Raw genomic sequence first — 24,138 nt, 5'->3', positions numbered from 1 at the left:
CGCGTACATGCTAGCTATGGCGCGCATTCCAACATGCATGCAAACTTGATGCCTATTAAGGACGACTGCATGAAGCTGGACGTCATCACATTAGCCCATTGATACAAATGGATTTCAATCATTCTACAGGATTGGGCGGGCTTATTTCATTGAGCATGTCTGGCATATAAAAACCTGCCTCCTCCGCAGCAAGAGAACTCTTCTCACAAGATAACCTCTCTTAGTCTACCACTTCCTTCGAGCAAACTATGGCCGCTAATAATCCAAACGTTACACGTGCAACCAAGGACCAGTATACTGTGGTTCACTGGATGATCAATGACCCCAAAGGTGGTTTCCAGGAGCACACGCTAGGCTCCAAAGGCGGCCCCCCGCAGTTCGTCAGCATAAGCAAAAGTGACATCGCAAAGAATCCACAGCTCAAAGCTCTGGATGAGAAAACGCTAAAGACAGCAACCATTGATCGTCAGGTGAGTCGTTATTGCTTTCGAAGGATGGAAGCAACTGATGAAATGGTACTATAGGGGGTCATCAACGTCGATATCGGCGGCAAAGAGGTGCCATTTGTCAATGTCCAAGCCCAAATTGGCGAGAAGCCAAATCGTCATACGTACTCGCATGTAAATGTGGTGGCAGACAGGAAGGTTGGAACAGAGCTGATCAGGAAGGCGATGAATGAGTCTTTGGATAGTGCAGACAGTCGTTGGATTGTGGAGGCTTCTTCAAACAAGTATGTGATCCAGGCTACTAGGCCAGCATAACCCGGTCTAGAGTGATGGGTTACTACTAAGTCCAATGAAAGCATATCTACAGGGTAGATGGCTGCAGCATCCTAGCCGAGTTCCTTCGTACAGGTTTCTGTAAAACTCCTGTAGTAGTAGTTAGTGTATAGGAGCTGATTGCGAAAGGAGCAGATGAGGAGTCAGGCATGTCAGAATCTGCCCGCAGTATTACGAGTCCTGGAAAGTCTGCCGGGAGGATGTCGTTGGAATCTACAATTCGGCGTGCCAAATCCAGGGGACTATCTGTTTCTTAAGGCGCTCTGTTGCTAGTAGATCTCTTACTGCAAATCTAAGTGGAGCCAGTTCTTTCAAGGCCTGCATCATCAATACGTAAAACTCTCCAGCAATTGATGGGGCAGAAAGGCTACAGGGACCGGTGTTCTTCTCTGTCTGTTCTGCCTTGTTAGCCAGCACTGGCAATGAGGATGACTGCATGTCCTTCTCCCATTTCTCTGTGAAGAAGCTTTTGACGTCCGTCGCAATTCAAAGCGGCCCATACTCGCACTATGAATTCCAGGCGGGTTGTGCACACGCGTTAATTGCAGAGAGCTGCACTGCGTACATGTGGTACTGATGCTCAAGCACCCAAAAGCACCGGGCAGAAACGGGATGTTCAAGTCATTCCTCTTCTCGAGTACGCGTGCCGTCATTAGTGTGAGCATTTCAATCTGACGACAATAGAGCGCATCTGATTAGCTCCGGTGGCTCTGGAAGTCCGCAGCCATAATTAGCTGTGCAGCGCCCAATAAAAACGCAGTAGAGTTCTGGATTGATATATGCCTGTCTCATTATCAGATTGGACTTGAGACAGCTGTTCTGGAACGTATTCATCCCGATGTTTCGTTTTATGTAATCAGTTAACCTCCTATGCTATATGCTGCCCTGGTCCGACCCGTCGGAATAACAGCAATTCGTATACTCCGCCATCCGTACGTCTTCAATTTGCCGAAAGTACTGTGGCCGATTATATCCAGTCAAAGGCAACGCGCGCATTGGACAGCACACTCGACGACTGCGAAATCCACCCTGTCGGGTCCCGACTGTCCCTCAGTTTTGTCTGAAACGCTACCTCTTGTTGACGCGCCTCAGAGCCTTCTCCCGATGTACTATTCCACGCTTCATCGCTATCCGGCATACCAAAGGACAAATCGGCCAGGGTCAAAAGCTCACTTTCGGCACTGCTGGCATCTGCGCCAGTTGTTTCTAGGCGAGTAGACATTCGGCACACCTTATAGAGGGCTAATCCGAACCGCTTTATCTCCTCGATATTCAGCCACACCAGCGTCAGCGGGACTGCCGAGCTGTGTTGTGCAAGCATGTTTGGATACGAGAAAATACCACCTAGCCGACAGCTTTCGACCAGAGTCACCAGAAGGTCGTACTCGTCATCCTGAATCCGGTATCGCAAGTTCAGATCAATGGCTGCCCTGTCCCCTGCGAGAAATAACGCAAAAATACATTGCAGGAGCACGCTCTGATACGTTGCCATGGGCCATGAGGTACTCTGATTTTGATTGGATACGCGCCACCTATCCTGATATGGACGAAAAAAATGTTATTAAAAGGGCGGATTCGCTGGATCCTTGCATGTCTCACCATCTGAGTACGAATCGCAGTAGACAGGCTACGGTGAAGATCTGTAGCTGCGTCCCGCGATTTCTTGCTTCCCTCTACCCACAGTCCTATCATGACAACGGACTGAATTAGTACACAAGGTTCTTTGGTCACGTCAAATGTACCTCGGTGAAGAAACGGCCATTTCGGATGGAATTTATCAAAGTAGATATCGATGTAGTCATGAGCGATCCACCGAGGCGTATGGGGTCGTTGTGAGATCTGAACGTTGTTGTCGACAACGTGTTCTTCTCGAGACTCTCTCTTCCCAGGAGAACAGGCGATGCCCCGTTTCCGACATGGACTGCATGGAAATCCACCATAACAGCGTCCTTTCCGGGCGTGACACGCAGCGCAAGCCTTCTGGGCCCGAGACGCAGGAGGCGCTCTATCCGGGTGATAGGTCCGAATGTGCCGGCGCAAGAGGTCACTGGTCGTTAGTTAGTATGCATATCTATGGGGTTTAAAAGCATGTAAGGTATAACGTCCCTCCTGGTCAAGGTGCTCTCACAATACGGGCAAGAAAAGCAATCTCCTCGGGAATGACCCGCCACATGTCGATTTAAATGCTCCTTGCGTCGATATTTCGCCGCACAACCAGGGTAGTCACATTGGAACGGCGGAAGTTCTGGGTCAGAAAGCGGCTGCGGCGACATGATATCGGATAGGAGAATGATATCGAACTAGATGCCTCTGCAAGACTCGCTTAACCTGAGCCAAAAAAGACGTTTGGGATGCACAAACTGGCAGATGAACTGCGACAGTTTATGTTGGTTAAGGTGCTCCTGAGAACCCCACCAGGTCTACCCGGTATCCCACTCGGTGGGTCCCGTTAGATATACGAAGATGACAAACGACAATTTTCGCGTCATCATGATTTTTTTAATTTTGGACAATAGGCGACGTAATAATATTTTCCAAAGAACTATTTAAAAGTAGTGATCGATAAAAGTATTGCAATTCTACTTGAATCGAACCAACAGAGATATCTTGGCCAAAAAGCATTATTATAAGCGTTCCTATAGATGTTCAAGGTCCTCAAAGCGCTTTTATTGATATCAATATAAGAGTAAGAGTAAGGTAGCGTCTAACTCTCGACATGAACGGTTGACGTGCTGTGCGTCCTGACGCATTTATGAACAACATCTGGTCTCTCCCACTGCAGATCTGCGGCAGTAGCACGAAGTCGTAACGGGGACATCGGCAGAGGCTAGGGCAATATCACGTGATGCTTGGATAAAAAGAGCCTCTTCGATCTTGCCCGAGCGAGTAAAACATTCATACAGTCCGTGCAGTCCCCACACGTTATTAAGTTTTGCTCTGCGCCGAGGAAAGTCCCTAGACATGCCAAGGTCCTCCCTGAACACCACTTCTGCTTTGCCGACTCGGTTTTGCTCGAGAAGCAAGCCGCCGAGTGCATGGCGAACAGGCTGCATCCATGGCGGCGGATCGGAATATGGAAGTGCGTCCTCAAGCTTTATAGCTCGCCGGAGAGTGGAAAAGGCAGTGTCATAGTTTCCCTTGCGATATTCTAGCTCTCCAGCGAGCATAGCTGAGGCAACTCCAAGGACATCAACCTCCTTGCACGGTATGCTGTTGAGGCGAGAGGTTGGCACGGCTGCGCGTGCTGCTTCGAACTCTTTCTGAACAGCCTCAGCTTCTGGGATACGGCCCAGCGCACTAAGGGCAAGTCCGCGCGCATAGAGAATGCTCGCTGTCGTGACGCAATAAACGCTGCGGTCGCTAGGTAGCTGAAGACGAAGGATCTCCTCCCAGCGCCCAAAGCGCACGAGCACATGCGCTTTACTCCCCAAGAAACTCTCTACAAAGTCCGCCATGGGCGGGACGGTGACAGATAGCAGTTTGGCATCAATAACTTGCTCGAGCTTCTCCGCAGCGGACATGGCGTCTGTAAAGCGGCCGGACATCATGGCAGCATACAGCTTTGCGCAGATATAGTGCACCCTATACGCTGTGTACTGGATTGAAGCATCCTCCCGAGTGAAATATTTGTCGTCCGCGACAATCGCTTCGTGGTTAGAGTCGACTGAGCGGCGATAGTCGCCAACTGCGACATCAATGTGTGTTGGCATGTGCAGCATATGAGAACCGTCTGGAACCAGGCCACGTAATCGATCGGCGGCAGGGAGTGCTAACTCCGGGAATGGTGACATCTCCAACATGTGGATATGGAGGTGGCATAGAGCAGGGTGATTATAACCGTCAGGACGCTTGAGCGCCAACTCAATCGCCCTTCGAGCCTCGACTGTGTGATCACCAGTAGGTTTCCCAGTATCTAAATCCCAGAGTCCCCGAGGGGTGATGCACATGAGCGCGTCGGCAAATAATGCAGCGACATCTGGGTCATCGCCGAATTTCTCGTATACAGGGCGCATTGCATCCGCATATGCGCGATCCAAATAACTCAGATCGTCAGGGATTTTGTCCGTAGGCGGGAAGCGAGCGGTGATTGCCTCAATCAACGCTCGTTCAACAGGGCTCGCCTGGTCCGCCAACTTGGCAGCACGGGCTAAGGCGTCATTCGCTCTTTTGACAGACGACCGAAGATCCTCTGGGGCAAAGTATCTCCACGCCTTATTGTAATTTGGCCCAGCCGCATACGCAATACCCCACAGTGCCATTGCGCAACTGGGATCACATTCAGCAGCTCTTTTAAAGCATCGCTCTGCCTCCCCATGGTTGAACGAATATGACCATATCAGCCCGCGGTTGAACCACAGCTGAGCTTCCTTTGAACTAGTGGTCACTGACCGATGGTGAGTGCCGAGATTGAAGTAAGCCACCTCGCCCGAATTGCTTGATTCCCTGAATGCGTGTGTCAGGTAAAGTAGGGAATAGAGAGATAGGAGAAACTTACAGCATCATAGAACTAAAGAAGCAAAGGAACTAACGCAAATATAGAAGAGTCAGTGGTTTGTGATAAATAGTACCGTGGGCGGACATGTTAACCTATTTATAAGGCCGGCCAAGCCTTTGGTAACAGGCAAGACGCCCATATTTTTGTCGCTTTCCCTTAGGCGGGATGCCGTCCTAGAACCCCTGGTCATTAATCATCAACCCGGCGCTTAGTTATGTAGTTAACTAATCGGCCTTTGGTGGATGATTTACAGTGGAGTGGCAATCCCCGTTAGTCACATACGTCAAACCCGCCATGTGGGATGCCGGCGATAGTTTTGTCGAAGGCGGTCTCAATTAGATAATAGTTAAGCGTCGGTTGGAGAACGGACTGCTCGGAGGGGGATTCTATAGCTTCATGGTACGACCTCCATATCGACTCGAGGTCTTCGCAGCCCGGAAGCACTATAAGCTTTTCAAGTCTGCAATAGCTCAATTGCCATCAAAACTGGCATGCATAATCATTGCTAGGAGCAATCACATCGATCGACGTCACTTCAAGCGGATAACAATGCAAGGTGAGCATCGATGGGTCAACCGCTTATAGCTACTCGTATTGGACTTTATCTATTTGTAGGGTATGGAAAGGCAATAAGAACGGAATGGCCCAGAATTACGGTATAGTAGGACTATTTGTGTATATTCAGTACAAACGAAGTGGCCAAGGCGTTTCGACATGACAGAATATTTGTGTAAAAAGCCTGACGGCCCAAGAGACAACAAGAGACACTTTTGCCCCGGCACACAGCATTAATAAACGACCTTGGGAACACCAGGAGTTGTCCACACAACCTTTTCCATGATTTTCTCTTCACTGAACACCTTCACCAAACCTTCTCGGTCCTCAGTGAAATGGGCCCAGGATTCAAAATGAATAGGGATCATGACGTCTGCGCCAATATCGCGGGTAAGCTGGACAGCCTGTTTTCCGTCCATTGTAATCTGGATAGGCCCTGTTGGGAAATGGAACGTAGCGTTGCCCAGATTAAGAAGGGCAGCAGTGATATGCCACCTCTTTCCGATCTCCCGTAGCTCATCAATATACACCGTGTCTCCAGAAAAGTAAATTGCATTGGGTTTTCCCGTAGCATCAATGCCGAAGGAATCAGTCTCCAGAATGAAACCAGTGACTTCTCCACCGGGAAAGTGTTTACAGGGAGTCCCAGTAATTCGAAAGAGCTTTCCTCCGATAGTCGCAGTCACGGTTTGCCAGGGGCGAAGACCAACCACTCCAGGGCGAGGGCGTAGATTAGATGCACCATCCATAGTAGTGAAAACCCTCCGGCCATCAAGCAATTTGCGGCCTTCCGGGTCCAGATTGTCAAGGTGATCTTCATGGCTTAAAAGAACCGCATCAATTGGTGGCAGATCATGAAGCTGGAGGGCAGGACCTTGTTTGTTGATCAAGTGCGGCGGTGGTGGAATATGGTCCAGGCCAAATGCTTTTATGTCCATTTTCTCCCAAGCTGGCGTGGTATCATATTCGGTTCCCTCGATGGACCCGAAATAAGGATCCGTAAGAAAGTTAATGCCATCGATGCTTAGGATCGCAGTTGCCGTGGTGATATGGGTGACTGTAAGACTTGGTGACATAGTTGCAATAAGAGGTGATATTGGGAGAACCGAAGGTGGCTTGTTATGAATGAAGATCAAATGTAAAAGCAAAATAAGGCAGTCATGTATATGATGAGACGCCTATGACTACGGAGGTACGTCTTCAGGTATAAATACTTTCTTTTGGCTGGATTAAGGCTTATAAATAATGGCTAAAATTCTCGCTCATTACATCACAAGCTTGTTAGTCATTCTCGCCCTTTGTTAGTTAGGTAAAGCTCGGCTTATCCCACTTAGCAGGCGGCCCCTGGATGGTGGATGTTCTGGAATAATGCGGTAGTCGGCATCCCGCCCATAGACTGGATAGTATAGAGACAATATCTCACTGAGATGTGAACATATTTCACATTGACACAATCGTAATGACGTTAGCTTTCTTTGTAAGTTTTCAATTATCCCGCAGAATTCCCTCTCCTAACTGGCGAAGTTTTCATCGGTATCCCACTTGTCAGCGGGCTGGTCAAATTAATTCGAAAATGTACTGCCACCGGTATCCCACTCGAAGACAACATGCCAGTTAAAACGTTACAAAGCTGCAGAGGTTCGCCGGCATCCCACTTGCTGGTGGCTTATCGGCTGTACATGCATCATATAAATTCGCCGTATAAAGACCAAGCCTCGATCTTACCTATATCACCTTTGCCTAGAATGTGCAGTTTCGGCCAATTCGCTGATTTGTAGCACAATGATTCTTTCCCAAACGCCGAGCTTCACTGCAGGGGCGGAGGGCTACTGCGCCCCGAACGTCGAGCCTGTGATTTCCAAGTTACCCAGCATCCAAGATGACCCAGAATTCGAAGTCTATTGGGAACACAATGACACAGACAACCCACGTTTGTGGCCACTTTGGTACAAAGGTGTCACTGTCGCAGCCATGAGCCTTGGAGCCACAGTTGTCAGCCTATCTAGCACCTTGTACACATCTGGAATCCCGGGGCTCCAGGAAGAGTTTGGTATCTCTAAATTGGAGGCGCTTGTCGGTGTCACCACCTATCTCCTTGGTATGGCGCTAGGGAGTGTCCTTTTTGCCCCATTAAGCGAGCTCGTGGGTCGGCGGCCGGTCTATATTATCTCAATGACGGTTTTCCTCTTACTTCTACTGCCGAGCGCGTTAGCGCGCAACATTGAAACAATTCTTGTGAGCAGGTTCTTCGGGGGCTTTTTCGGGAGTGCTCTGATGTCAAACTCTCCTGCTTCGGTGAATGATATTGTATCAGACGAACATAGGGCCTTGGCATTCGGCTTCTGGTCCATTGGACCTACTAACGGCCCGGTTTACGGTCCGATCATTGGGGGCTTTGTGTTTGAACACCTAGGATGGAGATGGACAAATTGGATTGTGCTCATCATCGGAGGTGGTGTCCTGGCTTTGATGGCCTCTATCAAGGAAACATATGCGCCGGTTATCCTGAGAAGACGCGCAGAACGAAAAAGGAAAGAGACGCAAAGCACAAAGTGGTGGACACGGTATGATGGTGCACAGGATTTCGTGTCATCACTGCGAGCCAGTCTCAGCCGGCCATTTATAATGCTTCTAACTGAACCAATTTGGTAAGACACTCTCTTCCCTCCCCCGGTGAAGGACCCTCGACTAACTCTCTAACAGTATATTCTGGGACGTTTACGTTGCTCTCGTCTATGGCGTGCTCTACCTATGTTTCGTTGCGTATCCTATCGCTTTCCAGCAGGAGCGCGGATGGTCGCCGGGAATCGGTGGTCTTTCATTCGTTGGCATAGGAGTCGGGGTTCTGATAGCAATTGCGTGCGAACCCATATTCCGCAAAGTAATCAATCTTCATCGAAAGTCAGAGGACGGCATGGTGGAACCGGAGGCCATGGTCAGCATCGTTGGATTTGGTGCAACTCTCCTAGCTGTTGGACAGTTATGGTTCTCTTGGACCTGTACTCCCAACGTTCACTGGATCGTTCCTATCCTGGCTGGCGTTCCCTTTGGAGCTGGGAATGCATGTGTCTTCATCTATGCCTCCAACTATCTCGCCCGTTCCTATGGCATCTACGCTGCGTCTGCACTTGCAGGGAATATGCTGTTACGAAGTATCGTGGGAGCATGTCTTCCGCTTGCAGGTCCGTCCATGTACGAAAATCTTGGATTGAATTGGGCAAGTACGCTTCTTGGTATTGTGGAAGCCGCGTGCATCTCGATCCCTGTGGTGTTCTATTTCTACGGGCATAAAATTCGGAAGGCTAGCCCTCTTTTAAAAAAATTGGAGGATCACACGCTTTCACCGCACCGTTGAGATTTCGCCAGAATTCTAACCACTGAAAATTACTTGCGGATGAAGTCATGCAACAAAAGCGGGCGCTGGAGGTACGCTGAGGCATTGGTGCCAATGGGTCAATGAGAGTTAGGCTTAGGCATGTCCATTGAACAGGTATCAGACTGCAAATGGAGACCGGCGCATCGTGGTTGTGCTTTACTCGCTCGCCTAGGGACCGAGGTGATTGCACTTGCATACTGCAGTTCTCTAAGGCATATTTCTTACATTCATAGTCTTCAGGTGCGGCATCTCCGAGGTTGTTCAGGTAGATCGCGCAGGATTGTGACGCGGTCTTCGGCTGTGCCACCAGCTAAGGTCTTGACTCCTAAATATGCGGACAGGTCGACCAATCATTGGTTGCCTCCACTCATCGGAAAAGGGTTGCGGGGTTATATCCCTGAGGACCCTGATCATCTCTATCATGAACTAAACCCAGCAACTTTGGTGAACTATACTGTCCAACCCCACCATATCCTACTTTTATGGTCTGGGACTTTATGTATAGAGTAGTATCACTGCCCTCTTTCTCTCTCTCTTTTCTATTATTATATAGATAGAGGTATATATACATGTGTAATTTTATCTTTCATTATCCCTTTTCTTAGTCTTCAGCCATGAACTAAACTTTCAATGAAATGATAAAACTGATAAGTCATATTGATATATCACATTTTCAAAACCTCATAGACTATCACACATAGTGTATATGACCAATATTACCTTGGTAGATAACAGATTACATGATCCATTCATGTTGCTAGGTTCAAGGTTCAATCCTGATCATGGAGATGCTGTGAAGTGTGAAGTAATCTAAATCGCTCTATGCCAATGATTTATTGCACATGCTTCAGCTCTGCGGGCTATATAGTGGCTTGCTTCCTTGCCTTGAGCTACATGTTGAGCATACTTCACCACAGTCCCCCTCCTAATCTCACATACCTTTAGTATCAGTATCAGCATCAGCAATCACTATGTCTAGCTCCATGTTGGCATCTTGTGATTTTCTTGGTCGCAGCATCATTTTCAGACCAGGTTCGTGCCCATATCATCAGTTGTTAATGGCCAATCTAACAGCTGTAATCTAGGCGACGATATCTTTGATGTGAGTTCTCTCCTTGATCGCAGTGACAAGCATGTTATTGTTGGTTTAAACTACGAAGATCGAACCGAAAAGATTCCTGGGAACCCAAAGGATTACGTCTTTCCAACCAACGCCTCTATATCCTGACCTAGGTCAGGGACTGTGAGGCAAAGTCTCGTTGTCGAATCTGGTTCGACATTGTCAAAGGAGTTTGAGGCCAAGGCAGAACTTAGTGTGAACTATGCTGGTGTCTCGGTCAGTGGCAGTGCGAGCTATAGCCAAACAAGCTCGTTCAAATCGGACTCAATCTACGGCCTCTGGAGCCTTGACCAGAAAACTCATTCCATCTTCCTTGACGGTGATCAAACAAGCACTATCAGCGAAGACTTTCGCCGAGCGGTCAGGAGGCTGCCACCTTGAAAACCTAATGACTCTTCCGTGAAATAACAGTACAAGTCGTTTCTCGGTCACTGGGGCACTCACTATATCAAGGAGTGCTACCTTGGTACACGGTATCTGTTAAGAATTGTGAAAAAATCCGAGTCATCCGACACTAAAGAGTCTATGACCGCGAATATCGAGGCGGAATATGGAAGCATTGTGAAGGCGAAAGGGGAGGTTAAGAGCACGGAAGCGTCGTCAAAGTATATGAGATCATGCGACACCAAGTGCTATGTCCGAGGAGGTGAAGCAACCCTCGCAGCAAAGTTGGCAGGTGATCCCCAGGATCGAACGAAATTCGATGCCTGAGTTGACAGCCGTAAGGACGGCGCCACGGACGCAATCGTCAACGTCCGTCTAGAGGAGTTCGGAACATTGCTCAAAAACAAAACAGCTCGGATGAATCCCATCAGCGTCTGGGTCAACAGCTGTCGGATGCTTTCAGTTCCCTCGATAAGGTGACAATTGACGCAACGCTAACTGTGCATGTCAAGAGATGGAGCCCGGCCAACGGAGCATTTTCTCCTGTAGATGCCAGGGTTTGGGCTTCGATGCTATTATCGATACCGCCAGCGTACACCACGACATCTGGTTCAACGTTAGCGGCCCTCGTATATCCATCGAACCCGCTTCGAGGCAAGGCTGCACCTTGCACGAGCTGACAACATCCAGTTATGTGGCAAATTTCGCGCTAAACTCATCAAACATTGTTTCCACGTTGGTTGGTGGTGCTGATGCGCTCATCGAAGAAGCCACCAAGTTCGCCGGGTTAAATGACACCCTTGAGAGGTATCACCCATTAGGCCTCCCCATGTCCGTACGTCTGAAGATATCAGGGCTTGCGTCAGCTGGCCCTGTTAGGTTTTACTTCAAAACAGGGTGTGGGGAAGTGACGCTGCGCGGTTCATCTCAGAGCTCTTCTTCTACTATCAAAATGCCGGATGGCAGGTCGTTTGTTGAAGGAGTTGTGGTATTACCAAAGCTCCTAGCAACGGGTGATTACGAGGTGGTTTAGTCCTACTGTGATCTTAAGACAGTGCTATTTAGTTTGATGGATTGAGATGAAGCACTTGCTGGTTTGTTCTTATTCCTTTAGGCTACATTGTTATCATTCATTTTGTACAGAGATTCAGGGACCTGGAATTTCACGTGGTACTAGCGCCCATATCTAGCAATATCATATATATTCGACAATGAGTAACAATCAACCCCTTCATTCAATAATCATTTTGTCTTTTCAAGGAAATCTGCAGAGACACTTCCGTATTCATCATGCTTTAACGAACTGATTAATTGAATACCCTATTCCATGGACAAACATTGCCTCTATTTAGAAAAATCCAATATGAACACATCCTAAGCGAGCCTCTCGTGATCCAGAAATACTGACGGGTGAAGGGGAAAATGAGCCCCCAATGCTTCCACAAGCTCTGGAGCTAGCACTTCAAGTATGTAGATCGATCTCTGACGTTTCCAGGGGACAACATAAATAATACTGAAGATACAACGCACTTCAAACGTGGTCGGGCCTTTGATGGAGTTCTCCAGCTTGAGGCGAATGGCAATGGCTCTTGGTCTATTCAGCAGTAAGGTCTTGTATAGGCTACATGCTAGGGTAGCCAGAAAGTAATGCAATATATTCGCAACAATATACTTGAATGGAGTAATACTTGTGCTCTCTCTGACTTTTCTCTCAGAAGTGGGGGGATCCCAGCCTCCGGGTATAAGCTGACTATGGTCAAAGCGCTCGGACAGCCAACACTACTAAATATGTCTACATCTCCATCTCGAACATCTTCACATCTCACCGGCTCGTACTTGAATCTGCATATATTAGAAGCCTGTCTGCCCCGATGGATCACCCTTCGGACTCCTTTCCGTACTCTCCCCTGAATCCCGAGGCTGCGGAGATTCGCCTTCTCACTATCCTACCCGACAAAAATGGAAAGGGCCCAGTGAGATGCACTTTGCAGACCGTGTCGTTGAACAACTCACCCCAATTCGAGGCTCTCTCATACGTCTGGGGAAATGTTGTTGAAAAGGTGGAAATCTTGGTGGATGACATCCCATTTCAAGTCACAACGAACCTTGAGGCAGCGCTGAAATGCCTTCGACATTCCCGGAAGAAGCGCCTCATCTGGATTGACTTTATCTGCATCGATCAAAATAACGTCAAAGAAAAAAACACCCAGCTCCCTCTCATGGGCCGTATCTACAAGGACGCGATCTCTGTCGTTGCATGGCTCGGACCAATAAATCCCAACATGGAACAGACAATGTCGATGATCAAGCGAAGAGAAAGCAACCTGGCGGGGATCCTCCAGGACGTACGGCAGATGACGCGGCCGTGGAGCCGGAAGAACCGGCGCGACACGATTGGATCTATTCTAGACGCTGTCCAGGGCTTTCTGGACATCGTTTCGGCGCCATACTGGGGACGCATCTGGACCTTCCAAGAGTACTATCTACCCGAGAAGCTCCCCGTGTGCATGGTCGGCAACATCCCCTTTACCCTCCCGGCGGTAGTCGATCTGGGCCTACACTTTCCGGAGGTTCTGACCCCCCTCATGGAAGACCTCGGCAAAGTGGCTCCGCGCGCGGGCGATGCAGCCGACATTGAAAACCACCGGAAGCTCCAGACCCGCCTGAAGGAGGCGCGGCAACGCCTCGCGCAGTCAAATCCTATGCAGGACTTTGCGCATGATATCGCAGCCAGCCGGAAAGGTCTGTCGTCCTTTGCGGATGTGCTCGATCTGACTGTCCAGCGGCAATCCTACAACCCCCTCGACCGCTTCTACGCGTTGTACTCCATGGTCGACGGCGTCCAGAAGAAGTACCCCGTCGATTACGAATATACCGCGGACGAGGTGGCACTGCAAATCACGCTCTGGATTTTGGTCTACGAGGGGGTTGATTTCGTGTTCAACATGTTTCATTTCTACGACGGGCCCCATGGGAATATCCTGGGTAGCCCCAGCCCGTCATGGGTGCCGAACTATCGGGATTCGACGTCTAGAACCAGTTTTAGATTTAAGGAGATCGACAAGTCTCTTCAGGACTGGGAGCAGAAAGATTATATGACGAACTTGTCCTTGCTTCCGGGCAAGTACGTGCTACGGTTCTGGGCCAGAAGGGTGGGCAGGACTCGAATCGTTTACAAGTTCCCCGAGGAGACTGTGGGAATTGCCCGGAGGATTCTGGATGCAGTCAAAGCGCCGGCTTCCGAATGGGGCAATGGTGTAGATGAGGCGAACATTACCGAACGCTTAGTATGGGCCTTTCTTGCCCATGGCCATATGCAACAGACGTTCGCAATCGACGATATCCTCAACGTCCTGGAACAACTGACCAGTTCTTCTGGTGACGTTCCCGACTCTACCCAGTCATCGAAACTTGTGAAACAGCTCCTGCGGGACCTGCCATCCCTCGCAGGAAGGACGGTCTTTCAGCTGACGGATTGTCCAACGGGCGGGTTCGGCATTGGCATTGGGCACATTCAGGAAGGAGATCTACTAATTCTTTCTGGCAAAATGATGAATCCTATTGCCTTGCGGGACTCGGGCTTCCGCAGTACCGAGGAAGACGTGGTACATTATCGTATGGTTGGAAACGCCTTCGTCGAGGGCATCGCGGAGGATCAGAAAGAAACCCCTACTCCGCTGCTTGCTGAGATTAAGGGAGGGAAGTATGAGGAGTTTCTGATTTTGTAGTGGTAATGGTTGTAGCTTGTGATATGGGAGACAATGATCACGCGTTGAACCATCAACATAAACCGTTTATAGCAGGCGCAGTAGAGTTATGGATTAAAGCAGCATCCCTGAGACGGCAGTTGTCCCGGGCTGATTGCCGAGAAAGAAGGACTAAAGCAGCCCTAAGATGTGATTTTCTTTATAGTTGTTTTAAACCCCTGCTACCCCGCCGGAGACATCATGGATATTAACAACAGACGGGTAAATTCCCCTGCTGCATGAGTAACAGCAATGCTATCACCATCTGCATGCTTTCTTCAGCCTATATAGAGATTCCTTGAAGAACCAATCAATCTCCATTTTGTTTTTATTGTAATCGTAAGAGAGCTATATGGAGAAGGGAGCATACACCCTAAAAGTGATCTGAACGCCTCGGGACTATCCACTCTCCTGCCGTAACGGTAGTATTGTTTTCACCAAACATACCGCCATTGAAGAACAATATCACACTCGGGTCCGGCATGACTGTTAACGCTCTAGAATACGCCACGCCCTTACCGGTAGGCACCTTGATCCAGCTGCGGGGGTTGCCGTTGTCCCGGTTGATAAAGACTTCCGAGTAGGTGCCGTCACTCATGACAATGGTACCGTGCGGTCCGCCAACAGGCGTCCAGACGGTGTACGGGCATGCGGACGGGATCGTCCCATCTCTAGACTTGAGAAGGTAAGGCGTCGCTTCGTCGAACTTGAGCGGGCTTTCGGCGATACGGTAGTGGACTGCATACGGGACTTCGGGGGCGTTGGCCAGCTCGTACGAGAGGAGGTATTTCCCGTTTCCGATCCGAGCAACCGTCGTCATGCCGGGACGCAGGGTGTAGTTCGCATAGGCCGCGTCGTTGACGACGGGACCCCAGTGGATGAGGTCTCGCGTCGACTGGTGGGCCAGCTTCTGGCCGTGGAGAGGATCCCGTTGATCGGAGTAGTAGACCGTCAACTCGTCTTCGTACATGGATATGAAGGGCTCCCACACCGGGGTTGCGCCGTTGGTCGTGTTTGGTGGGCCGCCAGTCGCGACGACGGAGACGAATTCCCAGGAGAATCTTCGATGTCATGAGCATGAGCAAGACTTTTTTCGCGAATGGTTTAGAGTGGCTCACCCTCTGTCCAGACTGGCATAGACCTCAATGTTTGTCGATGAGAAATCATGCGGGATAGCGTTGCCCGAGGCGAGGATGGTCCCGCGAGGGTACTCGCCTACCTGCCGTGGGAGTTCATAGAGAAATGGTTGCCAGATAGAACCACCGACATAGCCTCCGTTGTTGGAGAAGTGGACTCTTGAATAATTAGACCACGTTTGACCGCCGTCTTTTGACCGGTATATTGGGAGGTATGTCCCATCCGGCGGGGAAAACGACCACGTCGATAGGAGAACGGGGTCTGGCTTGTTGTGGTCTAGTAGAAGGGTGCGGCCGTACGAGGTGCTGTGGGAAGGCCAGCTGGATGGCGGCGCAAAGACGGTGACATTGTCGAAGACTGCCTCTGCTGCTGTCGTAAATGCTAGGAGAGAGATGAAGGCTGTGATTGAGCGAGCTGTCATTGTGACCAGATGTCTGAGACTGCAGACGCTTGAAATGGAGCTCTGATGGCACTATACATACAGTGCGAAAGGACGAAGCCATACAGATTATATAGGCGACGACGGTTAAATCGTAGTACATGGTATTCTGAAGGGTCATTTAGCCGTGTATGGACCCGGAGGAGAATCCGGGGTGAGAATGTACATCGGCGCAAGTAAAAATATGGAAGCTGATCTTAGCCTAAAGTCTTGTTCTGACAGTGACATCGGATTATTATCTTCTCGACTGTAGCTTGACCCTTTTAAATGAATTTTTGTCGATCACTACACGAGTCCTACACAGGGCTGGAACATTGACACTGACACTCCATTGCCTGGTTGCTTCAGCTGGGAAACTTGTCTGATAGTCTATAGATCAGTATCAGATAGGTACACGCATAAAAAAGAGACCCGTTATGTCCAAGGATTTCATCCTGTAATATCAGATTAGTAACTCTATCTAGTACCAAAGCGTCTATCTACATCTTTGACTAAAGACGGTATCCCATCAGTCGGAGTTCCAAGGCCTACAGCGGACGTATAATATAAGAATGAGCCGCTCTATTAGGCACCTTATCATTTTGAGCAAATGGATATTATTACATTGATCATCCTCTCAGCGATTAAACAGAGCGAATGCCGATAAGCCCGCTCTCAACTCAATGAGTCCAAAAGACGGTCTAGGAGGGTTGGAAGAAAAGCACCTGATATGGTGTCCGGTGGCTCTTAGTAGCAAATCGCATCAGGCCTAGGCCTTACTATGTGCAAAACCTCTAAATAATGAATGTCCTGGAAAGTCCACTTCGGCGCTAGGGGTATGCATGAGCATGTCAGCATTTCCAGGCAAGGGAAGCAAGACTCTTTTATTCCATGGGACGCATTCGGACAGTGATGGAGATGTCAGTACATATCTGCCACGTCTTTACATTCTGACCAAACCCCTCAATCACATTGAAGTGCCAGTTAGAGGTATCAGGCACTGTACAAAATAGAGCAGAGGTTGGCCTTTCCCTGTCACGCCATGCTTGTATTGCATATAAATATCTGTATAGGTATCTTACATTCTGTCTATGTTGCATGAAACTACGCATTAACAGAGCTCTAATGAATGTGTGCGGTAAAAGTAACCAAAATCCCAACACCGCGAATTAAAGCAGAGTGCCTGATATTTCATCTTTCTGCCCAACTATTAGAAGGTTTTCAAGGAAGCTATGTCAGACTGCATGAGAGACACAGTGTGTTGCAGTAGCCTTGGTGTTGCGGTGTAGGCCATATAGCAAGAGAAATACTGATTATGCATCATGCATGCAGAGGGATACATGTATATTTGATTGTATAGGCCAGCACGACCCTTACAGCTGTTCAGCTGTCATTTAGGATCTGGTGGAGGCTAGCTAATATGTCGCCGGGCCTCATAATTGCCGAGTCAAAAGTATTGGTTCTTCTCCAGTGCCAGGCAATGTAACAGGCAAACGGAGGCAACTTTACGTAGAGGTGTGAAACGGCATTTTTTACACCGACATTGTCATCGTTTCCCACCTTGAATGGAAGCCACCATTGGCAGTTTAGTACAACAACGTGGCTCGTTGGTATAGATATTTGTTCATCACAGGAATGCATTGAGGGAGAGGGATAGGAATGATGAGCGGTTTAGATGCAGCTGAATGTACTGTAGCACAGAAATCACCTCCTCCTAGAGTAACCTTTTGGACTTTGGGGGTTTTGGGAAGCTGTATAAAGTGGCTCCGTGCCATCAAAGAGAGTGTTAACGGTATATAACAGAGCCCCATTAATTGCAACTACCAGTGACTATTGACATTATCAATAGCCGGACAATATTTGGTGTCTACTAGCTGACCATTCGAAAAGAAATACTCACGTCGAAATGACATTCCCATCAAGCGCCGAGGACTCGTCCGTCGAGGTATCTGCCCTTGTCAGCAACCTCAAAGAATCAATAGCACGCTACGAAAAAGCCTCCGACAACACTGCCGCTCTAGAGAACATTATATCAGCGTCCAAGATGTTGCTTCGTGAGGCAGTTGATGCGGGGACTTCGTTCCGACGATTTAATTTCCAACCCCTGCAGAATGCCTGTGTCCGGATCGCAATTGAGATGCAGCTGTTTGAAAAGCTGCCCACATTTGAACCATTCACGTGCCGAGAGCTGGCTATAGATGCAGGGTATGACCTGGAGTTTACCAAACGGATTGTGCGCGGCCTGGCAGCTGGTGATGTTCTGGAAGAGGTGGCCGAAAATACGTACCGGCAGACGAAGCTCTCGCGTCTATGGGCAAGCCCCAAAGCCAGAGATTATACGATTCACCAGTGGGAGAATTTCCAGACCCCAATTTGGTCTTGTATCGAGTATTTTCAAAAGTTTGGCTTCCGAAGTCCGACCGATCCAAGGAATTCGCCGATTACGTTTGCACTGGGTGGACAGGACAAGAGCCTGTTTGACATACTCGAGGAAGATCCTCGTCGACTGGAAATTTTCAATAATGCCATGAAGAGCCTTGCGCTTTCTGTGACAGCTTATAGGTTTGACAAGCTTCAGCCTGGCCACGACGGTGTACTTCTAGTAGACGTCGGTGGTGGAAGTGGTTACAACATCCAGGAGATCTGCTCAGATTACCCGGATCTTAATGGGAGACTCGTTCTGCAGGATATCAAGGGCACAGTAACTCATATCAAGGCGGATGGGTTCCAAGGTAGAGTCGACTTCCAAGCATATAACTTCCTCGAAGAGATACAGCCCATTAAAGGTATGTGCCTAGCTTGGGTTGCTTGATTAGTGGCTGGAACTAACACAACGGTGCTCATGATGTGACCAGGTGCCGCTGCGTATCTCTTTAAGCTAGTCCTTCACGACTGGCCAGATGCCTACTGTCATCGGATTCTTGCTAATCTGGCACCTGCCATGTCTCGCAATTCCAGACTACTCATCTGCGAGAAAGTGGTCCCTGAGCAGTCACCGGATGCGCACCATGTCCTCAGCGATCTCAACATGCTTTTCATAGGGGGTAAGGAGCGCACACGTGCAGAGTGGGATCAACTACTCGGTACAGCAGGCTATGTCATCACGCAGATTCAAATGCTTCCAAAGCCTGGGTACGGCATGATAGAGGCTGCTCTGAAATAGCTAGCTTTGGTCAGTGATATGTCACAGCTTCCAAGTCTCAATGTTGTGGATCGAGGGCTTGTCTAGGAGTACAAAGTGTTTTGTATATGGAATGATTTCCGTATAGATTCCGCTAGATTGTCCCTTAAATTACAACACCCATCGCCAAGGGGGTAGATTTTAGTCAGTTTATACGTGTTTCCGCCAAGTAACAGATGCTAGGGCTTTCTACATGTATCAGGCAACATACACCAGCAAGGGTGATCCACTGGTTATAAAGTATAAAATGACCACCATGGCGGCCAACTAATAATTCTAACTCGATGGCATGGGATACTTACGCTGCTCAAAAGCACAATACCGCCAGTACTTCAAAGCATCACGGCACCTGGAAGGTCTTTAATATGCGCGACAGGATTCTCTCAGGAGGGGCTACAGTGAACGCAATCACACTCCAGGCTAGTGGTCTATGGCTTTGTGTTGGATTTTAAGCAACGTGATTTCGATTACTCTGTTTGTAGGTTCGAGATTCTCCCTTATCCTGGCATGCCTCTTTCCAACCTTCTATCCATAGCATGACGCAGAATTAAGAATTGAAGGGATTATTTAAAACAAGCCACATTCCGTGTAGTAGCTTCTCGCTGCTTGATTATTACGTCTATGCCCCATTGCCGGAAAAACCATGCATTCTCTGTCTGGCGTCGCCGAGGGTCAACTATCTGGATCTTTTTTTTGGCCGGTCAGCAGTATCCCGAAAGGACTCGCTCGGACAGGGGGATATACCTCGTAACGGAGAAGTAGAGCTGCAACCAATTTCTTGACTTCAAAAACTGCAATGTTCTTTCCCAGGCAAGATCGACGCCCAGCCCCGAACTGGAGGAAATGGACATAATGAGGTCAATGTGACGGAAGTAGGAGTAGCTTTCGTTACTGCAGATAGAGAGAAAACATACCGTCAACACATTGCGTTCAAGCTTTCGCCTCTCTTCGGGCTTCAGTCCGATCCATCGCTCTGGTTTCCATCTGGCCGCATCCTCCCCGAAGGTTGACCGGTGCTGATTCACGACGTACGGGTTCATTCCGACTACAGTTCCTGAAGGTAGATACTGCCCACAAATTGTTATGCCGCTCGCTGGGACTACCCGCTCGAACGGCAAAGAGAAAGGAGGGTGTAAGCGGAGGGCCTCCATGAGGCAGGCGTCCAAGTAGGACGATCGCTGCACTTGCTCCCACTTGGGAATCGGCCATCGTACGTCCTCAGATACATACACCTCTTCAAGCTCTACCAACAGGCGGTTCATTGAGTCCGGGTGGATGAGTAGGTAGTAAAACATAGTTTGCATGGCGCTCGCAGTAGAATCAGAGCCAGCCTTTACATTGGCGAAGGTCCAGGCCTTTGGCGCCCTGGCTGAATTTTAGTCGATTTTCGAAAGAACAAAAGACTTACAGCAATAGGGATCAATATTAATACCCTTGTGGTACGTTCAGTTTGGTTGCTTGAACCTCCAGAAAGTATGACAGCATATCTGGTTTGTCCAAATGATGTCCCGTGTCGTTTCGTCGTGACTGCCGCTCTGTGATATACTGGTTCACCATTCCAAGAATCGTAGACCCAGCTGTACGTTGGAATACTGTGGCAACCGGATTCTTATACAGGAGGCGGTCCACCCAAGGTATCTGGCCTATCTGCCCATTTTCAAGGTTAGTTTATTTTAGCCTTGTTTTGAAAGGTGCTTACTGGAGCCGCTTTCTTCATAAACGTCCCGACGGCATTCAGGATACCATTGACGTCTCTGCCCTCCTCGAGAAAGCCGTATCGTTTGGAGAATGTCAAAGTAGCCATCGTGTCAAAGGCAAAAAACTGTAACCAACTTCCCAGATCACACACATGTCCAGTCTCCGCAAACCGTGCGTCCAATTGCTGAAACAGGATTTCGAGTACTTGATCCACGGTGGATTCGAGAGAGATCACGTTTGTCATAGAATACAAATGGGCTACCGGCTTCCTCAGCATTTTGTGAAGAGCCTCGTCTTGGGTGTTAAAGATTGCTGCAACGGCACCGTCCTTTCTGGTGTACGGCTGTTGTACCCGGTAGAAGTCGCTCTATAGTGAAAGTCACCTTAGTCATGAAGCCATTAGCGACAATCAGGGATAGAGAAAGTATCCACCTTTGGGAACCCTTCTCGAACTGGGTATATAGTTGAGATGTATTCTGGATCTGACACGCACACCACATTGGGTCCGATCCGCACCACAGGGCCATATTTCTCATGCATACTTTTGTGTATCTCATGGGCCCTCCCAGTTAGCACCCACCATAGACGCTGAAAATTGGTGACCTTGGCCCATAGTGGACCAGGCACTGTGTGCAAGCGCCAATAGATTTGTAGCAAGTGGCATAACACACTAACAGCTGATAGAGTAACCAAAGTCAGAAAAAGCATTTTGTCAAAAAACCTAGTAACTCATTTGCCTAATGAATGAGAGATATGAAGTAGCAACTAGAACCTCTTTATGTTACAATAAAGATTTTAGAGTCGGTGAATTGCTTTCACATGCTTTATAAATATAACATGACTATGCACCCTTGCCGTTACAGAATGAGCATACAGATTCAGTGCTTTGGTTGGGATAAGCATGACGGTGGGGTGCTATAATGGTACACAGCAATTCATTCTCAGACAGTAGGAAGGATGACATGAGTATACAATCTTGGCACTTAGTGAGCCACGTAAGAGGTTCTTCTGACCTATCAATTTATACGGCTTTACCCTGTAAAGATCCTAACACGACTTTCAACCACTAAGCAAGGAGGAAGGGGCCTGCCTGCCATTGACACTACTGGTGGAGACCGAGTGGGTACAATTATCTTGACAGCTTATCTGTTGTAAGACGCAGTCGTAACACTAGGTTTGATGTAGATCTAGTGCAAGATTGTACAGATATTGACAGTTCACCCTGCCGGACTATCGACCCAGTCATGCGGTCAGAGAAAATCTGTAAGGGGTAGCTGTCCGCTTCATTGTAATATCCTCGGGCATAGCACCGCCTGTGTTCGTACCGGAGCCAAGTATCTGGTCACACTTATGGGGTGCGATCATTTCAAAAAGGCGCAAATCAGAACCCTAGAAAATGCAGATGACATTCTTGCATTCAGGAATTTATTTTGCGTCTCCCAAGTTCTGCTATCAACCTGCGGTGAGACGTGCATGCTATTGCCTGAACGGGATTTAAAGGGGCCCCTGCCACATCTATCCTCCCCTCACTTGCGTCGTGAACAAGTTTTCTAATTGTTTTCCTTCGATGACCGACAGCACGACGGCAGAGGACGGGCAGATGCGACGGATCATGGCCAGAGCCCTCGGTGTAGACACAGAGCTCATTCGGAAAGACAGCAACTTTTTCGAGATCGGAGGTGACTCTCTTGCTGCCCAGCAGCTGGTGAACCTGGCCCTGGATGAAGGTGTACGCTTGACTGTTGAAGATATCTTCAACAATCCGACCTGCTCCCACCTCGTGACGATATTTAGAGAAAGAACCGCCGACACCACCCGGGTGATACACACAGGGGAGCAGAAAACATCGTTAGGCTGTACTACCAGTGGTGGGAGCCTTTGCCGAGACCTCGAGGGCGATATCGCGGATGGCTTTACCGCTGTTCATCCCACGACAGAGTTTCAACGGTTGACGTTGTTTTCGATGTATTTTCGATACTTCCGAATCCCCTTGCCCAGCACCATCGACAGAGCCCGACTTTTGGCAGCATGCCGGCAGTTGATAAGGAGGCATGAGAGTCTATGGTCGAAGCACCTACCCTCAATGAAGAATTTCTGCATCTCAGTCGCGGGCAGAACAAGCGGCGTCTGCAAACAGGATTCCCCCAATCATGTCTGTTCCTGAAGACGTGAGATGCAGACTTCCTGGACGTTGTCGCCCACCAAGCTCACCGGCCGGCGAGAGGCTGTTACAACACCGCTGGGTAACACTGTGGCGCTCTTGGCCATGTCCGCCAATTTTGACTTGGCGAAGATGTCGGACACCGTCAGACCTAACCCCTTGACGCGCGCCATTGCAATTGCCCTCATCGCGATAATGGAGTCGCCGCCGGGGGCAAGGAAATCATCATCCGGCCCAAGTGTATCGGCGTCCAGGCGAAGTAGCTCTGCCCAGATCTGAGCGAGTAGCTGTACCGCCCATGTCTTAAGCGCAGCAGGTGTAACGCTTCTCCCACACTTCGGGCTGGTAGTATATGCCCTCAGTTGGTCCCAGGTCATCAGGACAACTTCTTGTCGTAATTGATGCCTATCCTTTTTGCACGAGACCGTCTGCGGCACTTTGCGGAGAGCAAGGAAGAGAGTGGGGACCATATAGTCTGGAATGATCTTGCTCAGTCGCTGCTTGGCGGATTGGACTCTTTCCAGAAATTCCAATGTTGGTTCTGCGAAGAGAGGGTGATGATGCATGGGCGCATGCTCAGGTCTTGCGTGTTCATCTGCCCGCAGAATGAAAGCTGTAAGAGAAGGAACGCCATTCGTCTCGGCCGGAACTACCATATATACGACTACATCTTCAACATCGGACAGCACCTGGCGCAGGTGATATTCCAACTCCCCTGATCCACCCGCTGGCCACGTACTTTGAGCTGATGGTCCTTCCGGCCTAAATGACACAGGCTGCCATCCGGGTTGAAGCGGGCCAAGTTGCCTGTCTTATAGAGCACCATTGGGCGGCTATTTCGTACTAATATCTCTTTCTCAATCCAGGAGGGCGCCGAAACGAAGGTGACTGCCGTTCTCTCCGAGTTGTAGAGGTAACCTTGTGCGAGATTGGGGGTTTCAATGAGAAGCTCGCCGACATCTCCGATACCGCGGAGCCGGTTGTGATCTTGGGGATCTGCAATCCAACATCTCCCGGAGACTGGGTATCCAATGGATCTCTCCATGAGATCTGACGGGAATAGCTGGTCTGAGACGGAAAACGTACCC

At 49.1% G+C, this 24,138-nt stretch overlaps 9 protein-coding genes across 9 annotated transcripts; 5 read left to right on the top strand and 4 right to left on the bottom strand.

Moving 5' to 3' along the window:
• Window positions 1-248: 248 nt before the first annotated feature.
• ALT_0282 (uncharacterized protein) lies at window positions 249-761 on the top strand (the record flags this gene model as incomplete). The annotated part of the gene is made up of 2 exons (XM_033560292.1): window positions 249-470; window positions 525-761. 2 exons carry the CDS (start codon window positions 249-251, stop codon window positions 759-761), a joined length of 459 nt encoding a protein of 152 aa, XP_033416183.1.
• A 985-nt stretch (window positions 762-1,746) lies between these two features.
• Window positions 1,747-5,282, bottom strand: ALT_0281 (uncharacterized protein; the record flags this gene model as incomplete). The annotated part of the gene is made up of 5 exons (XM_089598956.1): window positions 1,747-2,316; window positions 2,379-2,464; window positions 2,522-2,826; window positions 3,681-5,222; window positions 5,275-5,282. The coding sequence occupies 5 exons, from the start codon at window positions 5,280-5,282 to the stop codon at window positions 1,747-1,749; spliced, it is 2,511 nt and encodes an 836-aa protein (XP_089456620.1).
• Window positions 5,283-6,062: 780 nt separating this feature from the next.
• Window positions 6,063-6,905, bottom strand: ALT_0280 (MBL fold metallo-hydrolase; the record flags this gene model as incomplete). Its single annotated transcript, XM_033560289.2, has 1 exon — window positions 6,063-6,905. One exon carries the CDS (start codon window positions 6,903-6,905, stop codon window positions 6,063-6,065), a length of 843 nt encoding a protein of 280 aa, XP_033416180.2.
• Window positions 6,906-7,611: 706 nt separating this feature from the next.
• ALT_0279 (MFS transporter) lies at window positions 7,612-9,184 on the top strand (the record flags this gene model as incomplete). Its single annotated transcript, XM_033560288.2, has 2 exons — window positions 7,612-8,477; window positions 8,533-9,184. The coding sequence occupies 2 exons, from the start codon at window positions 7,612-7,614 to the stop codon at window positions 9,182-9,184; spliced, it is 1,518 nt and encodes a 505-aa protein (XP_033416179.2).
• A 992-nt stretch (window positions 9,185-10,176) lies between these two features.
• Window positions 10,177-11,742, top strand: ALT_0278 (uncharacterized protein; the record flags this gene model as incomplete). The annotated part of the gene is made up of 6 exons (XM_089598955.1): window positions 10,177-10,237; window positions 10,291-10,403; window positions 10,494-10,685; window positions 10,737-10,930; window positions 11,045-11,185; window positions 11,259-11,742. 6 exons carry the CDS (start codon window positions 10,177-10,179, stop codon window positions 11,740-11,742), a joined length of 1,185 nt encoding a protein of 394 aa, XP_089456619.1.
• Window positions 11,743-12,580: 838 nt separating this feature from the next.
• ALT_0277 (HET domain-containing protein) lies at window positions 12,581-14,437 on the top strand (the record flags this gene model as incomplete). The annotated part of the gene is made up of 1 exon (XM_033560286.2): window positions 12,581-14,437. One exon carries the CDS (start codon window positions 12,581-12,583, stop codon window positions 14,435-14,437), a length of 1,857 nt encoding a protein of 618 aa, XP_033416177.2.
• A 391-nt stretch (window positions 14,438-14,828) lies between these two features.
• Window positions 14,829-16,013, bottom strand: ALT_0276 (BNR/Asp-box repeat domain protein; the record flags this gene model as incomplete). The annotated part of the gene is made up of 2 exons (XM_033560285.2): window positions 14,829-15,516; window positions 15,574-16,013. 2 exons carry the CDS (start codon window positions 16,011-16,013, stop codon window positions 14,829-14,831), a joined length of 1,128 nt encoding a protein of 375 aa, XP_033416176.2.
• Window positions 16,014-17,916: 1,903 nt separating this feature from the next.
• On the top strand, window positions 17,917-19,173 carry ALT_0275 (demethylsterigmatocystin 6-O-methyltransferase; the record flags this gene model as incomplete). Its single annotated transcript, XM_033560284.2, has 2 exons — window positions 17,917-18,796; window positions 18,866-19,173. The coding sequence occupies 2 exons, from the start codon at window positions 17,917-17,919 to the stop codon at window positions 19,171-19,173; spliced, it is 1,188 nt and encodes a 395-aa protein (XP_033416175.2).
• Window positions 19,174-19,892: 719 nt separating this feature from the next.
• ALT_0274 (uncharacterized protein) lies at window positions 19,893-24,095 on the bottom strand (the record flags this gene model as incomplete). Its single annotated transcript, XM_033560283.2, has 7 exons — window positions 19,893-20,556; window positions 20,624-20,838; window positions 20,891-21,256; window positions 22,484-22,656; window positions 22,753-22,948; window positions 23,101-23,739; window positions 23,790-24,095. 7 exons carry the CDS (start codon window positions 24,093-24,095, stop codon window positions 19,893-19,895), a joined length of 2,559 nt encoding a protein of 852 aa, XP_033416174.2.
• Between the last annotated feature and the right edge of the window lie 43 nt (window positions 24,096-24,138).

This window comes from Aspergillus lentulus (assembly GCF_001445615.1).
Source record: "Aspergillus lentulus DNA, contig: Alt01, strain: IFM 54703, whole genome shotgun sequence".
NCBI classification, from domain to species: domain Eukaryota; kingdom Fungi; phylum Ascomycota; class Eurotiomycetes; order Eurotiales; family Aspergillaceae; genus Aspergillus; species Aspergillus lentulus.
Note: the sequence above shows the minus strand (reverse complement) of the source record. Positions and strands in the feature narration are given on the sequence as shown.